We start from the raw sequence: 18,016 nt of genomic DNA, 5'->3' as shown, positions 1-18,016 counted from the left end.
ACCACATTTTTTTATTAAGCTAAAAGCACAATAAAGAAATAAAACCCGACAAGTTTCGTAAGTCGTTTGACTTACATCTTCAGGGGTAAAAGGTAAAACAACAAAAAAGAGAAATTAATAGTTCATACTATACAGTTGTAGCCGTCTGACTGTTCATAAAATTAAAAAATCAGAATGCAGATTCAAAGTAGTGCTAAGTATAAACAATGCTGGATGATGCCACGTTCTGCTGTTCACGATCATAATGTCTGAGGTCTGACTACGGTATATTTTTTATCAAAGCTGAACAAACTTGGTGTAGAATTAAGCCTTGGTTTTTATTGCATTGTGTTGGAATTCTAAGCATGTTTGCAGCTTCTTTAAATTTCCTTATGTAACAGTTTTTTTTCTATATAAGACATGTTTGTTTTCTACCAGAGTACATTGTTGCCGGTGGAAGTGGTATGGGAAGCTAGACCTGATTTGTGTTCTCTTCTGTTTTGTGCATCCTTTTGGTGTTTATTCATGTGTATTTCCCCAGATCTTCCTGTCTTTCCTACATAGCAGATGCCGCAAGAACAATAAATTTTATAAACACCTGGTTTTTTTAAAGGATGATGTGGAGGTTTCGGGGGATATAGAAATCTTTAAATTTTTTCCAGCAGCAGAAAGGCAACTTTGATGTTATGTTTGTTTAGTAATTTAGCCATCTTGTCTGTAACATTCTTGATATATGGAAGCGTGATGGCGTTTTTGAAATCTTATTTCTGTGAGATGCTTCTAGGAGGTGTGTGGAGGATTTTTTTGATAGTCTTTGGTTCATAACAATTTTCTTTGAGGATCTGTGTTAAATATTCCAATTCTTCATTTCTCTGTTATTCTGTGCTGGAAATATTATAAGCTGTGTCCCTCAGGGTTTTTATTAGACCTATTTTTTGCAAAGGGTGGTGGTGGGAAGCCACATTAAGAAATCTTCCTGTGTTGGTGGGTTTTCTATATATTGAGAAAGAAAGCTTATTATTTTTTTTCATTGACTTCTAATAGGATATCAAGAAAAAGAAGTTTTCTAAGTTCTTCTTGTTCTAAAGTAAATTTTATATTCTTATGTAAATTATTCAGGTAATCTTTGAAAGCAATGAGTTCATCTGTTGTTCCTGGCCAAATAATGAAAATATAGTCTACATAGCGTAGCCAAATTTTTTATAATATTTGATTCAAGCATTATTTTCAAAATTTTCTATAAATAGGTTAGCTGGAGAGAGGTAAGAGCCCATAGCCAATCCTTCTTTTAGTTCCCAAAATTTGTCTTGATACATGAAAAAAGTATTATTGATACAATGTTTATAAAGATCTGCGATGTCCGGAGGAAAGAGGTCTTCAAGGAGATTCACAGTTTCATTTTTTGGAACATTTGTAAATAGGCTGATAACGTCCAAACTTGCTAAGATGTCTGAAGGTCCAATGTAAATAGCTTTTACATTCTCAATAAAATGTGCACTGTTCTTGATGAAAGAAGATGTTTTTTCTGTGTGAGGTAAAATCATGTTAGTAAGATGTTTTGCTAAATTAGAGGTCAGAGAGTCTCTTTCATCCACTATCGGTCTTAAGGGAATACCTATCTTATGTATTTTTGGTACACCATAAATTGTTGGAACTAATGGGTGTTTTGATTGTAGAGTTCTTTTAAGTTCTTCAGTCCAATTAGGCATCTTTTTAATTAAATCATTTGGTTTTATTGTGAGCATGGCATCTGGAATTATATATTCTATATAATTCCTTATATAGAAAAATACTGTTAGATAAGGAAATTTAAAGAAGCTGCTGCCATGCTTAGAATTCCAACACAATGCAATAAAAACCAAGGCTTAATTCTACACCAAGTTTGGTCAGCTTTGATAAAAAATATACCGTAGTCAGACCTCAGACATTATGATCTTGAACAACAGAACGTGGCATCATCCAGCATTCTTTATACTTAGCACTGCTTTGAATCTGCATTGTGATTTTTTAATTTTATGAACAGTCAGACGACTACAACTGTATAGTATGAACTATTAATTTCTCTTTTTTGTTTTTTTAACTTTCATTTACCTTTTACCCCTGAAGATGTAAGTGAAACAACTCGTGAAACTTGTCGGGTTTTATTTCTTTATTGTGCTTTTAGCTTAATAAAAAAATCATCATCAAATTCCTGCCATGTACCCTCAAGGGGTGTACAGGATATGATAGGACTACATGAAAAAAATTACATCATTATTAACTTCCTATCTGCAATTTTCCTCCAGATCAGTCTGTTACTTGTCAAGACTCCAACATTAGTAGATCTTATATTTCTATCATCTAAGGCACTTTGTACCGTATCAATCCACCTATATCTTGGTCTTCCTCTGGATCGTTTTCCTGCCAACCTGGCAGAGAACACTTGTTTTGCTAATCTTTCCTCTCCCATTCTATTTAAGTGACCATACCACCTGAGATTAGCTCTGCTAACGCATTCCTGGATGCTGACAATGTCAAGTTCTTTCCTAATATCCTCATTTTTAATATGATATTACCATTGATGCCATCTGTTCACGCCTCTAATCTTTCTCAGGACTCTCATATCTGCGGTCTCTAGTCTTTGGTCAAGTGTTTTACTTCTGACCCAGCTCTCAGATCCATAAGTTAAAACTGGCTTGAACACTGTCTTGTATACAGCTAATTTAGTGTTCCGACTAATTTCTTTCTTATTCCATATGAATTTATTCAATTGACTTCCCACCATACCAGCTTTGCTGATTCTGTTGTCTATTTCTATATTTAATTTACCATCTTCAGTAAAAATCGTGCCTAAGTAGCTGAAATGTTTTACTTGTTCCACAGGTTCTCCATTCACAACACAGTTGACATTTTCAATGATTCTGCCTATTTTCATTGTCTTTGTCTTTTTATTGCTGACCTTCATACCATATCTATTACAACAGCTATTCAATTTAGTCAGAGAATCTTCCAGACTTGTAGCGGATTTATTTAGAAGTATAACATCATCCGCATAAACCAAAGAGCTGACATTAACATCTCCAATTTTGATATCAGGTTTAATACCACATTCCTTCATAATGTGATCCATATAGATAATGAATAACAGAGGGGATAATGTACATCCTTGGCTCACACCAGATTTAACATTAAACCACCTTCCTGTACTTTCTTCAATTCTAACTGCTGACTTACAACTCAAATAAAGACTAAGTATTGCTTGATATAATGCCCCATTGACACCATATAACTGCAGCATATTGAATAGCTTCTCTCTTGGCACCTTGTCATATGCCTTTTCCAAATCGACAAAACTTAAATACAGATCTTTGTTATATTCCCATGCTTTCTCGACTATTTGTCGTAAAGTGAAGATCTGATCCTGACAGCCTCTATTTGGCCTGAATCCAGCTTGTTCTTCACCAAGCTTTTCTTCCACAATTCTTCTCAACCGTTTCTCAAGTATACTTGCATAGATCTTGCCAAGAACACTCAGTAGGGAAATACCTCTGTAATTCTCACATTCAGTTTTATTTCCCTTTTTATATATGGGTACTATGAGAGCTCTACTCCAATCATCGGGAATTCGTCCCTTTGACCAGGCTTTCTGAACTATGCAGTGCAGCCACTGTAAGACTCTTATACCACCATACTTCAGCATTTCTGGTCGAATATCATCTACTCCTGCTGCCTTTCCACATTTCAAGCCTTTGATGGCTTTTTCTACTTCAAGTATGGATATGTATTCCTGACTGCATGCCTGGTCAGTGTTTTTTTATCACTGTGCTGTCATCACTGCTTGTTTCATTAACAGTTTTTCAAAGTAATTACTCCATACTTCAAGGATATCTTTTTTTCTCCCGTTTTCATGTCACCTTTATCATCTCTAACACCTTTTACAGCACTCTTTCCTCCATTCCTAATCTTCTTCAACAACCTCCAGAATATTTTGCCACCTTCTTGATATTTATTTTCTATATTCTTGCCAAAGTCCTCCTATGACTTTGGTTTAGCTAGTTTTACACAGTGTTTAGCATTCTTGCATTTGCCTATATTCTCTAAGAGCACAAGCTGACTTATTTGACAGGAACTTTTGATATGCTTTCTTCTTTTCCTTCACTGCCTCTTTAACTTCCTGTGTCCGCCAGGGAGTTATGATTTTTTTTTTTATCCTTGCAGACAATCTCACCACATGCCTGTCTGGGAGAATCAATCAATGTTTTCTTCAGAGTTTGCCACTGAATCTTCAAGGTTTGATTCCTATTCTCAAACTCTTTCATTTTTTCTTCAATAATCTTTGAGTATTTTAGTCTACAGTTCACATCTGAGAGCTGCTCAACTTTTATTTGCTTTAAAACTTTCTTACATGTTATTCTTTTCAATATGAAATTCATTTGTATCCTGCTGAAGACTAAATAGTGATTACTTCCAATTTCAAATCCTCTGTACACTCTGGTGTCCTGCACCAGGGAGAAAACATCACTATCAACAATAACATAGTCAATGAGACTTTTCTTATTCCTAGCCTCTTCTTTCCATGTGAATTTGTGCACATTTTTATGTTGGAACATGGTGTTAGTAATAATCAGTCCATGTCCTGAGCAGAAATCCAACAGATATTTCCCATTATTATTAGCTTTGCTCTTTTCTCCAAATTTTCCCAAAACATTTTTGTATATCTGACAATCACTTCCTACTCTGTTATTTAGATCCCCAACAAGGACCAACTTTTCCTCTTTCATTGTGTCAGTAGCTTTCTCTAGAGCCTCAAAAAATTCCTCCACTTCTACCTTAGTAGAACCTTCTGTGGGACCATAGGCACAAATAAGTCTCATTGTCCAGTTCCCCATTCTCATATTTGCCCACATTAATCTACTTGAGACTGACTGCCATTCAAGAAGATCAGTCTCATATTTAGTGTTGATTACTATGGCTACTCCTTCTTTTCCTTGATTGTCATTGCCTGAATATAACATTTTGTATTTATTGCCCAGAAAGATCTCGCCAGTTTTGGTCTTTTTTGTTTCAGTGACTCCTATTATGTTGATCTGGTACTTATCTAATTCCTCAGCTAGCTCCCTTTCTTTGCCATTCAGGCTTCTTACGTTGATAGTACCAATCTTTAACTCTGGTGATGTTCAGTTCTGGTTTGTTTTCAGATTTGTTCCAGTAGCTGACTTTTTACTGTTCACCCTAGTTCCCTGGCAAAAACAACGTGGTCCTTGTTTAACCGGGCGACGCCCCAGCCAGCATGAAATTTTGTCATGTTGTATCATCATTTTTTATTTTGGTTTAACCAATAAGAATACAATTTGGTCAGCTAAATCCCAAATTGCCAGCCCATCCTCGTTTGTTTAGTAATCAAATAGATACCCTCCAGGGTGCACCACGAGAAGGTGAGGATTGGACATTAGGTCAGAATTCCTGGTCGGTTCTTCACATTCCTTTAAAGGCTATGTGGAGGTCTCCTCTCAGTTATACAGCTTTGACCCAATAAAAAAATGTGGTCCATTTACCAGAATATCAGAATATGCCTTATGAACTTCTAAACCACAGAAACCTCCACTTACAATTAAATGCTCATGGTGTAAAGTTATGCAACTAGAGAAATTACGTATTAAACAACTGAATTTCATCAACCGTCTTATATTCTTAATCCAGTGCAGAGATAACGAAATCGTACCCAAGTTCATCCAAATGAAGCATACATTCCATACAAATAAATCTAACAGAATTATCCGAAGAATGGAACTAGCGATTCTGAGAGAAAGGATTTCAGCTACTAGATCAGAATTAACCACAAATTAACCTAGATACATTTTCTCTATATAATGAGTTAGCCGCATCTCTACAGTCCGACCTGTGGAACAACATAGACACCATCACATATAACAAAGCTGCAGCAATTTCTGATAGGAAGAAGCATACTTTAACCAAAAAATTTAACTTGCATCTCATGAAAAACAAAAACAAAGAAAACACCTAGATTATTCCAAAGTAGTTATTAACCTTTCTTCAAGAGTCCTTTCAAGAACCGAAAAAAAATCTACTCAAGAAAGGTTTAAACTTTCCCTTAACACCATGTTTCCTACCAAAAATTGACATAATCGCTCAAATAGAAAAAGGAATAAGAAATTTACCTGGTGATACATCTAACTCATCTGCATACAGAGCACAGCATTACTATTGCAAAGCAAATTACCTCAAAGGAACCTTCCTTACACGGAATACACATCCCTCAAAGAACTAAAATCAGACAAAAATATCGTTATAATCAAAGCAGATAAAGGGAATGCAACAGTAGGTTTGAACTCTGAAGATTATAACAATAAAATGATAACTCTTCTTGAAGATTCTAATACCTACAGACCTTTAGACAGAGATCCCACATGGCGTGCTCACAATAAAACCAATGATCTAATTAAAAAGATGCCTAATTGGACTGAAGAACTTAAAAGAACTCTACAATCAAAACATCCATTAGTTCCAACAATTTATGGTATACCAAAAATACATAAGATAGGTATTCCCTTAAGACCGATAGTGTATGAAAGAGACTCTCTGACCTCTAATTTAGCAAAACATCTCACTAACATGATTTTACCTCACATAGGAAAAACATCTTTCATCAAGAACAGTGCACATTTTATTGAGAATGTAAAAGCTATTTACATTGGACCTTCAGACAACTTAGCAAGTTTGGACGTTATCAGCCTATTTACAAATGTTCCAAGAAACGAAACTGAATCTCCTTGAAGACCTCTTTCCTCCGGACATCGTAGATCTTTATAAACATTGTATCAATAATACTTTTTTCATGTATAAAGACAAATTTTGGGAACTAAAAGAAGGATTGGCTATGGGCTCTTACCTCTCTCCAGCTTTAGCTAACCTATTTATGGAAAATTTTGAAAATAATGCTTGAATCAATTATTATAAAAATCAAAAATTTGGCTACGCTGTGTAGACTATATTTTCATTATTTGGCCAGGAACAACAGATGAACTCATTGCTTTTAAAGATTACCTGAATAATTTACATAAGAATATAAAATTTACTTTAGAACAAGAACTTAGAAAACTTCCTTTTCTTGACATCCTATTAGAAGTCAATGAAAAACATAATAAACTTTCTTTCTCAATATATAGAAAACCCACCAACACAGGATGATTTCTTAATGTAGTCTCACACCACCACCACCCTTTGCAAAAAATAGGCCTAATTAAAACATTTCAAAATAGATATCTTGAAATTTTGGAAAATGTTTCAAGATATCTATATCCCCCGTAACCTCCACATCATCCCTTAAAAAAACCAGGTGTTTGTAAAATTTATTTTTCTTGCGGCATCTGCTACGTAGGATAGACAGGAAGATCTGGGGAAATATGCATGAACTAACACCAAAAGGATGTACAAAACAGAAGAGAACATAAATCAGGTCTAGCTTTCCATATCACTTCCACTTGCCACAATGTACTCTGGCAGAAAACAAGCATGTCTTATATAGAAAAAAACTGTTACATAAGGAAATTTAAAGAAGCTGCAAACATGCTTAGAATTCTAACATAATGCAATAAAAACCAAGGCTTAATTCTACACCAAGTTTGTTCAGCTTTGATAAAAAATATACCTCAGTCAGACCTCGGACGTTATGTTCGTGAACAACAGAAAACATGGCATCATCCAGCATTGTTTAAACTTAGCACTGCTTTGAATCTGCATTCTGATTTTTTAATTTTATGAACTGTCAGATGGCTGCAACTGTCTGGTATGAACTATTAATGTCTCTTTTTTGTTGTTTTAACTTTCATTTACCTTTTACCCCTGAAGATGTAAGTCAAACGACTTACGAAACTTGTCGGGTTTTATTTCTTTATTGCTTTTGGCTTAATAAAAAAAATGTGGTCCAATTACCGGAATATGCCTTACTAACACTTTAATTTTGCATTCAAGTTGCCAACATTAATTTTGTATGGTGATCAAAATGTGTTTCATATCTGTCTGTCCATGATTTATTTTTAATGGCATTAAAGTACCAATTGAAACTAAATTATGTATTAAAAAAATGTTTAACTGCTTATATTTTTCTGGATTTCAAACCACATCTTCATAGCACAAGACAGCATGTTAGTTTACATGTGATAATGAGTAAGCGAAACAGTTCTAATTTGGCACCCTCTAATGTTGAAAAAAAAAAAAAAAAGCATTACAGTTATATAGTAGTTGATCTTAGGATAAGTCTCCCAAATGTTTGACAAATTAATGCATCCATACTTGTTCAAGTTAGGAGAATACTTTATAACCATGACTAACTCTAAAAAAATAATCTTTCTGATCTGTAACAACTTTTATACAGCACATTGGTTTTCTTCCAGCCAATCCTGTTTGAAGGGGTGTTCAAGGTTTGGTCTGCTAATCCAGACTTGCCATAATTATGGTAGCGAATGTATTTATGTTCTCTTGTGTGGATGTTAACAGATCTTCCTGTCTGTCCATAGTAGGCTAAGTCAGAGTTACAAGGAACCATACACTCCAGGATATACTATGAGATGGAATTTTCTTAGAAGTGCAGAGCAGCATCATCAGACAAAATTGCTCTGGCTATGTGTTTAAGTGCGTTTAGAATACCATATAGCTGGGCTGGATGATGATGATGTGGTTGTTTATGTAGATATCTATCTTCCTGTGTGTGTTGGCTTTCTGTAAATGGAAAAAGATTGTGAATCATCTGAAAGATAGGTGGGGAAAATAGTTGATTCTTTTCTTTTTCTACTGTGACGTGAATTTTGGGGTGTTGGCTGTTTAGGTAGGTAACAAAAGCATCCAAAGTGTCCTGTACATAGGTTCAAATAGTTAACACATTGTTAACAAAGTGTAACTATATCAAGGGCCTGTATGTAGTGCAAGTATTTTATTTGTGAAGTATTCCGTTTTAAAGTTAACTAAGGGGATGGGGTATCCATAATAGTACCATTAATCTGTTTGTAAATTTTTATTTATCAAAACCATTATTGGATAATGTTCAATACCTAAGCTTGTCTATTAAATATCCATCTGTCATACTTAATGAATACTGCTTATGCTGATATTCAACTTTTTTTTTTTTTTTTTTTTAAACATAATCTGTTCATAGTCTTTTGTACTAACTTGTTATCATTTGAAGGTTCATCTTTGTAATTTTCCCAACAAAACCATGTTTTGCATGAGTCACTTGTTTTCTCTGAAAACCAGTTTTTCAGTCATTGGATATTGATGAATTATGAAGTTAGAAGAAACTGAATAAAAGAGTTGTCATCAACTTCAAGTAACAGACAGATTGCTTTTTTGACGAAACCGAAGTTTCAGTATTTGATACTTAAAGAGTAACTTCAGTTTAATTATTTCCTTGTGTGTACATTGCTGGTTTCTGTGCCTGCTGTATTAATTTGTTTAATGTGCAAGCCAGGTTGTGTGAATAAGTTAAAATTGGTTTGAACACTGTCTTGTATACAGCTAGTTTAGTATTTTGATTAATTTCTCTCTTATTCCATAAAAAATTATTCATTTGACTTCCTACAATACCAGCTTTTGCCATCTTTACTAAAAATTTTACATAAATAGTGGAAATGTTTTACTTTTTCTATAAGTTCTTTATTCAAGTTTCAGTTGAAGTTTTCAATGTTCCTGCTTATTTTCATTACCTTTGTTCTCTTTTTTGCTGATTCTGACTACTGACTTACAACCGAAATATAAACTATGCATTGTTTAATGTCATATTAACACCATATAACTATAGAGCTTTGAACAACTTTTCTCTGTCATAATATGTCTTTTCCAGATCTACAAAACTTAAATACAGATTCTAGTTATATTCTCATGCATTCTCAACTATTTGTCTTAAAGTGACAATCTGATCCTGGCAATGTCTATTTGGTCTGACCCCAGTTTGTTCTCCAAGTTTCTCTTTCACAATCAAATATACTTGCATAAATCTTAATGAATACTACAGAAATATTAAGTAGAGAAATTCCTCATTTCTCTACTTAATGTTTCTACTTAAATTCCTCATTTCTCTACTTTGGAAATACACCAAAATGTAATTCTCACATTTTGGTGTATTCCTTATTTATTATTATTATTATTTCGGGCAACTCCAAGGAGTCAACAGACTCATCGAGGGGGAAATTAACATCATGTCAAGAACAACTATTCGACATTCACACAGTATCTATCATACCTCGCCTTGAACTCATTCACAGTCATAGCACCCACAACAGACTCTGGCAGCTTATTCCACTCTCCAAGTAAAAAACCTAGTTCTAACACTCTTGCTAACCACATTCTTACCCAGCTTCCATGTATGGCCCCTAGTCCTCCTGCCACCAGTCCTATTCTCAAAAATATCTTCTGAACTAATCTTATAGAAACCCCTTCAGTAATTTGAATGTCTCAATCATGTCACCCCTTTTCTGCCTATCAACCAATTTTTGCAACCCACAAATCTTCAACCTGTTCTCATAAGGTTCATTCCATAGACCTGCTATCATCTTGGTCACTCGTCTCTGGATCCTCTCCATCAAGAAGAAACCCTCGCACCCATATCTGGGCACAGTAGTCTAGAATGGAGTCATATCAAAGCTCGATACAAAGGAACAATAACTTGTTTGTCTCTGCTTGTTAAAGTATTTTTCAGCAACCAAGTGATTTGATGAGCTGATTTAGCCACTTTTGCGATGTGCCCGCTAAACTTCAACCAACACTCCCAAATCCCTGGCCTCATCAATCTCCTGGAGTATGGTTCCACCAATGTGATATACTGCTGCTAATCTTTTCATCCCAAAATGCATAACCTTACACTTTGCCACATTAAATCGACATCCATTTTCCTTAGCCCAGTCCTCCAAACTATCCAAATCATCTTGCAAAATTTTGACATCCTGTGCACTCACTATTGCTCTACCCAACTTTGCTTCATCAGCAAACAAGTGAACACTTCTTCTCAGATCCTTTCCTATATCTTTAATGAACAAATTGAAAAGTAGTGGTCCAAGAACAGAACCCTGCAGCACACCACTAGTCACAAGCCATCTTTTGGACTCAACTCCTGAATAAACCACTCTCTGATATCTCTCCATCAGCCACCCTCCTATCCATCTCATCAACCCTATATCCATCCCCATATGCTGCAGTTTACTGATTAAAATTCCATGTGGTATCCTGTCAAAGGCCTTAGCAAGGTCCAGTAGAATCATGGTAAACCCATTACCATTATCCAGTTCAGCTGTCACTGTGTTATAGAACATGAGCAAGTTACTGAGGCATGATCTACCCTTCACAAAACTATGTTGTCCCCCCCATACAGTATCCCATTTTCATCTATCTAATCCTGTATTTTTCTCTTGACTAATTTCTCCAAGACCTTGACAACGATTCCTGATATGCTAATCGGTCAGTAATTTACAACAGCTGTCTTGGAACCTCCTTTATGCAGTGGAACTATTTTCCCCTCTTTCCACCCCTTCGGGACAAACCCCGACCCGAGACTCAAATTAAACAAAATGGTCTAGAGCACTGATAATTCTTTAGCCGCTTCACATACAACACGAGCTGGTATATCATCCAATCCCACAGATGTATTGACATTGAGGTTTTGTAATAGACCTCACCTTCACTTCATTCACCACAATTCCCGTATAACCTATTGGTTCTTTCATTCCTGCAATGTCACCACCTGGATGATATATTCTTGCAAAGTGCTCGCTCAGTAATTCAACTATATCAACTGATTTGGTTGCCTCCCTACTATCGGCATTCTTTAAAATCATTCTACCATATACATTTTTACTTTTACTTGCAATATATCGAAAAAACTGTTTGGGATTCTCTTTAGCCTGCATGGCTAATGTTCTTTCATAATCTGTTTTTGCTTCTCTTACCACACTCGTTACCCTTCTGGCCTGCACTTTATACCGTTCATGTGCCTGCAGGTCACCTTTCTCGTTAAATTCCCTTCATAGTTGTTTCTTGTTTTGCAGTTCAAGCTTAATGGTGTTATTCATCCATTTAACCCCTACTTGATTTATTATTCGGACTCTAGGTATACAGTCAGCCATTGCCTCATGCAAACACTTCCTAACTACCTCCCATGCACTATCAACATCTAGCCCTTGCAGTTTTACATGCCATAGCACTGAACCTATCAAACTCCTAAGCTTGTCATACTTACCAGCCTGATAATTCCACATGTACCCTGTCTTAACTGTAAATTCTACACCTTTAGCCACCTCCCTATGATCACTCTCACCAATTGGTGGCAGTGTGGTCATATTCGTTACATTCATGTGCCTGCATCTGATTTCTCAGATGCAATTACTAGTTCAAGCACTGTCTGACCTCTAGTATTTTCCACTACATGCTGTCACAGATAGTTATCCCTTAATAATCGCATAAAATCCATTTCCTTCCTCCCATGTGTCCTCTCCTCCTTCTAATCAATGTTATCATAGCTGAAATCACCCATAATAATTGCCCTCCTTCCACTCATTTTTTCTATTTGCTTATGCATACTATTCCATCACTTGGTCTATAGCAGCACCCAACTGTATATTTTGTTCTGCTAGTCTCAATCTCACATAAATAGCCTCAAATGTGCTCTTTTCTCTATCCTGCAGTTCCACTTCTATTCTCCTTGGCTGTAGCTCATCAGCTATCATCAATAACACTCCTCCCCCCCATTTTATTCTCCCTGTCACTCACTATATATATATATATAGATGGATACAAGAGCTCTACAATGTGCAAGCTGTGTTGTGTGAGAGAGTTAAAATTGGTGAATTATGTAAACACACTGACCAGCCCTTGTAATTATTCGCTATGGCCACTGCAAAACTTTTATGTGACATATTTGAGCGTTTATGTTTGAATAGCATATGCTCCAGCTGCCATTCCACATTTAAGGCTTTTGATGGCTTTTTCTATTTTGAGTATGCATATGTATTCCCGACTGCATGTCTGTTGAGTGTTTTTACCACTGTGCTGTCACTGCTTGTTTTATTTAGCAATTTCTCAAAGTAATCGCTCCATACATTAAGCATATCTTTTTCTCCAGTTTTCCTATCACCTTTATCATCTCTAATTCCTTTTGCAGCGCTCTTTCTTTCATTTCTCAGCTTCTTCATAAACAATCTCCAGAATATCTTGCTACATTCTTGACATTTATTTTCTATCTTCTTATCAAAGTCTTCCCATGACTTTTGTTTAGCTAGTTTTTCACAGTGTGTAGATTTCTTACATTTGTCCCTGTATTCTCTAAGAGCACAAGCTAACTTATTTGCCTGGAACTTTTGATATGCTTTCTTCTTTTCCTTCACTGCATCTTTAACTTCCTGTGTCCACCATGGAGTTCTGATTTTTCTATCCTTTTCTATACAGACAACCTCACCACATACCTTTCTGGCTGAATCAATCACTGTTTTCTTCAGGGCTTGCCACTGAATCCCCAAGATTTGGTTGCTGTTCTCAAACTCTTTCATTTTTTCTTGAATAATGTTTTGTGTATTTTAGTCTACAGTTCACATCTGAGAGCTGCTCAACTTTTATTTGCTTGCTTTCACATTCTTCTTTTCAACATGAAATTCAATTTTATCCTGCTCAAGACTAAATGGTGATCACTTCCAATTTCAAATCCTCTCTACACTCTAGTGTTCTGCAGAAAACATCACTATTAACAATAACATAGTCAGTGAGACTTTTCTTATTCCTTGCCTCTCTTTCCATGTGAATTTGTGCACATTTTTATGTTGGAACATTGTGTTGGTAATAACCAGCTCATGTCCTGAGCAGAAATCCAACAGGTATTTGCCATTATTATTAGCTTCACTCTTTTCTCCAAATTTTCCCAAAATATTTTGTATGTCTGACCATAATTACCTACTCTGCTATTTAGATGACCAACAAGGATCAGCTTTTCCTTTTTCATTGTCAGTTGCTTTCTCTAAAGCCTCAAAAAATTACTCCACTTCTGCCTTAGTAGAACCTACTGTGGGACCACGTGCAAATAAGTCTCATTGTCCAGTTCCCCATTCTAATATTGCCCACGTCACTCTACTTGATATTGCCTGCAAGAAGATTAGCCTCATATTTAGTGTTGAATACTATAGCTACTCTTTCTTTTCCTTGATTGTCATTGCCTGCATATAACATTTTGTATTTATTGTTCAGAAAGATCTCACCAGTTTTTGTATTTTTTGTTTCAGTCACCTCAGTTAAGTCAATCTGATACTTATCCAATTCCTCAGCTAGTTCCATCTCTTCCATTCAGGCTTCTTATGTTGATAGTACCAATCTTGAACTCTGATGATGTTGAGTTGGGATGTGTTTCAGAATTTATTTCAGTAGCTGACTTTTTGCTGTTTACCCTGGTTCCCTAGCAAAAACTAACAGGGGCTTGTTTAACTGGGCGACATTCCAGCTGGCATGAAATTCTATCATGTTGTACCATCATTTTTTATTTTGGTTTAACCAATAAGAATGCAATTTGATTGGCTACATCCCAAATTGCCAGCCCATCCTCGTTTGTTCAGTATCCAGGTAGATACCTAATAGGGTGCACCATGACAAAGTGGGAATTGGGTCAGAAGTCCTAGTCAGTTCTCCGTATTCCTTTAAAGGCTATGTGGAGGTCTCTTTACAGTTATACAGCTTTGATCCTTAACACGTTCGCTGCCACGCTACTTTGGCATGGTCTGTTCCCCTACGCCGAGCAGTTTTCCTTCTTCAAGGTCAGTACGATAATCTCGTTACCGGAGGTAAACGTCCTACGAGTATACTCGTAGTTGGCTTGTACGGAGCATATACGGTCTATGAGAATACACAGTTTTGATGCTAGCCCCACAAGCCAAGCATTTTGGCTTCTTCTAGGTCACTACAATAATCTCGTTCCCGGCGGTAAGCGTCCTACGAGTATACTCGTAGCTGGCTTGTGAAGCAGGTTCACCTACTACGAGTATACTCGTAGTTGGCAGCGAACGTGTTAAGCATCCAAAATCTCCAATCACCTTTATTAAATATTGCTCTTCCCATATGGCATCATTAGCAAATAACTGAATATTTCTCTCAAATCATTGATGTATAAATTGAACAAAAGTTCAGTGATAATCAGGATGTGGTTACTTCTCTCATCCACCCCAGCTTTCACTTTATTATAATAAATGAGTAAATTACTAAGAGAAAACTGCCTTTTCTAAACCATATTATATCCATAGAGAATCATATTCCTATTTACCCATTCCTGACTAATCTTAACCAACTTTTCCAATACTATAATCACCACCCCTGATATTAATTGCTCTGTAATTTAAACCCATGAATTATACAAATTATTTAATGTACCAGTACACATCTAAGAGGACAATTAAGATATTCACTGTTTGACCAGAAGCAAAAAGGTAAATTGGAAGACCTAAATTGAGATGGGAATGAGTGATACAAGATATAAGACTTGGAATGAAAAACAACAAGAATTTTAGCAATGAACAAGGAGGACTGACAGAAGTTTCTGAAGAAGGCCAAATCCCCTGCACAGAGTTCTAGAACCAATGATGATAATAATTTTTCTCTATGGATGGTTTTCCAGAGTATATAATCCTTAGGCTACTCACAGCACTAATGTATGATAGACTTACTACAATCGAGTAGGATTCACATAAAAACAAAATACAGAAATTATACTAGAGTATTAAAAATAAGAATAGAATATAAAATTATTCCAGAGTATAATTTCTGTATTTTGTTTTTACTGGTTAGTGTATCCGCTCTCCAGCCAAAAGGCTGCGGGTTCGAATCCCACCATGGGCATGGATGTTTGTGATTATCTGTGAAAATACTAGTGTTGGTGGTCGGCAGTGGATGCCGTTAGTGTAGATGAAGATAGTTGCGATTGGTGGAGATGGAGAGCTGTAGAGTATATGCCCTCTCTCAATGAGTCTTTGGACTCCCTGAAGGTGTTAGGTAATAATATTTATTGTATGTTTACTTAATTATATTTACTTCATTTATTATATTTTATCCATAATAAATTTGAATTAAACCTTACAGATTTTCATCTTTTTCCCTCCTACTTCAGAATTTAATAGCTCAGACACGGGAAAAACAAGCTGTTACTCTATCTGAGATTTCATGGTTGGGTCGCTCTGTTCCAGTTCGTCAAGAAAAAGTTAGATTATTTTTATTGAATGTCCAAGAGTCCGAAGCAGAATTAAAAAAGGCTCCTGACACAGAGACTAAAATTGCTGTGTTTGAACGGTTACTTTTAGAGTGTAAAGATGCCCTCCAAGTACTACGTGATGACTTGAAATCAGAACAGGTAATTTGATAAGTCTTTATTTTTTAATTTACTGTTCACTTTTGTCTTCCCACCTTACTTAGTATGAAAAAAGGTGTATTGGATATTCATATTAAAATTCAATTATCCCAAAAAATTGAAAAAAAAAGAAAAATTAACTCAGTGTTATGCACTTCACAATGGTATTATCTTATAATGTTAAATTTTTGTTTGACATGATATGTGACAGGCAAGATAGTTTGAGATGTAATTATTTTTATTGGTCCACTGGTTTATTTAGATCAGAAACTTAGTGTATAATTGTGTTCATATACTTCATCACATTATTATAATATAATTTCAACATGCCATTACAAGAGGTGTTAAATTACCAGTGTATGTTCACATTATGGAGATGATTAAGTGAACTCACCTCAGTATTTAAATCTTGTGAAATGAAAAAAATTTCTGCTATTGCAAAGTTAATTTACGAACTTTGCTGCACTGTGAAATAAAACTTTGCTGTTTAAATACAGCTCTGAAACCTGTGATAGTTGTGGGCTGGAGCAGTTATTTCTGAGAATGTACAAAGAAATGAAGTGGAAGATAACGGATGCTGCACAAGTACAAACAAACTTTTTGTTCGCACTTGTGCGAAGAGTCAGCTGTTTAAGAGAGGAGAAGAGCCTTCCTTTTGTAGGAACTGAAGTTTTGCTAGAGGCAAGAGGTTACAATTCCAGAAGGTGGTTGTCCATAAAGAATAAAAATTGTATATTGTTGAAATTATTTAATTATGTAAAGGAAGCAGTGCAGAGAAAATGTTTTTCACTTTTTGTTTGCACTTGTGTGATTAATTTTGGTTATAAGGGGTGTCTTGAAGTTTTGATGAGTTAAATGGTTAATAGGCTAATTAAGAAGATAAGTTCTATATATAATGTTCTAATATATGAATCTGTGTGCAAGTTGATTTTTTTTTAACTGCTCGGAATCAAGGGATTAATTTACAGATAGTGAAATTGACAAAATTACATCCACAAAAGAAGAAAGTACAAAAATTCTGTAACTTATAAAAGCATATTTTGTATTGCATCAAATAATACCTCACACATATTTGATGATTTAATGATTTACTTGTGATGAAGTGTGTCCCAATATCTTGAAAGGAGGGGGGGGAGAATATTCTACAACTCATCATGCAAAGCATAAGCCTATGTATATTTATGTACATGTGTGCACACACATCTATAAACAGCCTCTATTCTATATATATAAAGAGCCTGCCTCTGAAGCAGGTCCTTCATGGAAGAATGGCAGGACATGCATCTTTTGATTAGAAAGACCTGGTTTCGAATTTTGTCATCAAAGAAAAATCTCTAGCTCACTTTTCAGTTGAAAAGTGAGCTAGCCATATAGCAATCTAAAGTGAAGGTTAGCTAGCTGGTCTCATACAGAGATAGCAGGGTTTTTTCTCTCAGAAATGTAGGATTTTCATCCTTCATAACAGGCAAATTGGTCAGAGATCACATGGGAAAAAAAATCCCTCTGTGGAAAGGTGTAAATAGATGGTTGCTCTACCATCTGTCATTTAGCATTACCTCTTGACATGGGTCCTTGGACTCCTGGACATGTTATGTATTTAATCAATTTTGTAAAGGGCAGCCTCACAAGGCTTCAAGCTTGGTAGAAAAAAAAACATTTATTATAATAAGGTGTGTATAT

The 18,016-nt window shown here is 35.6% G+C and overlaps 1 protein-coding gene across 1 annotated transcript in view; it reads left to right on the top strand.

The window, feature by feature from the left end:
* Positions 1 to 18,016, top strand: part of Srp68 (signal recognition particle 68) — a 156,687-nt gene that overhangs the window by 64,661 nt on the left and 74,010 nt on the right. Inside the window, exon 7 of the mRNA XM_090411049.1 lies at positions 16,100 to 16,339. Coding sequence (XP_090267175.1) covers positions 16,100 to 16,339 — 240 coding nt within the window. The remainder of the gene's footprint in view (positions 1 to 16,099; positions 16,340 to 18,016) is intronic.

This window comes from Typopeltis vanoorti, chromosome 21, assembly GCF_054136105.1.
Source record: "Typopeltis vanoorti isolate ZY-2024b chromosome 21, IOZ_Tvanoo_1.0, whole genome shotgun sequence".
In the NCBI taxonomy this organism is placed as follows: domain Eukaryota; kingdom Metazoa; phylum Arthropoda; class Arachnida; order Uropygi; family Thelyphonidae; genus Typopeltis; species Typopeltis vanoorti.
This window is presented reverse-complemented; position numbering and strand designations above follow the sequence as displayed.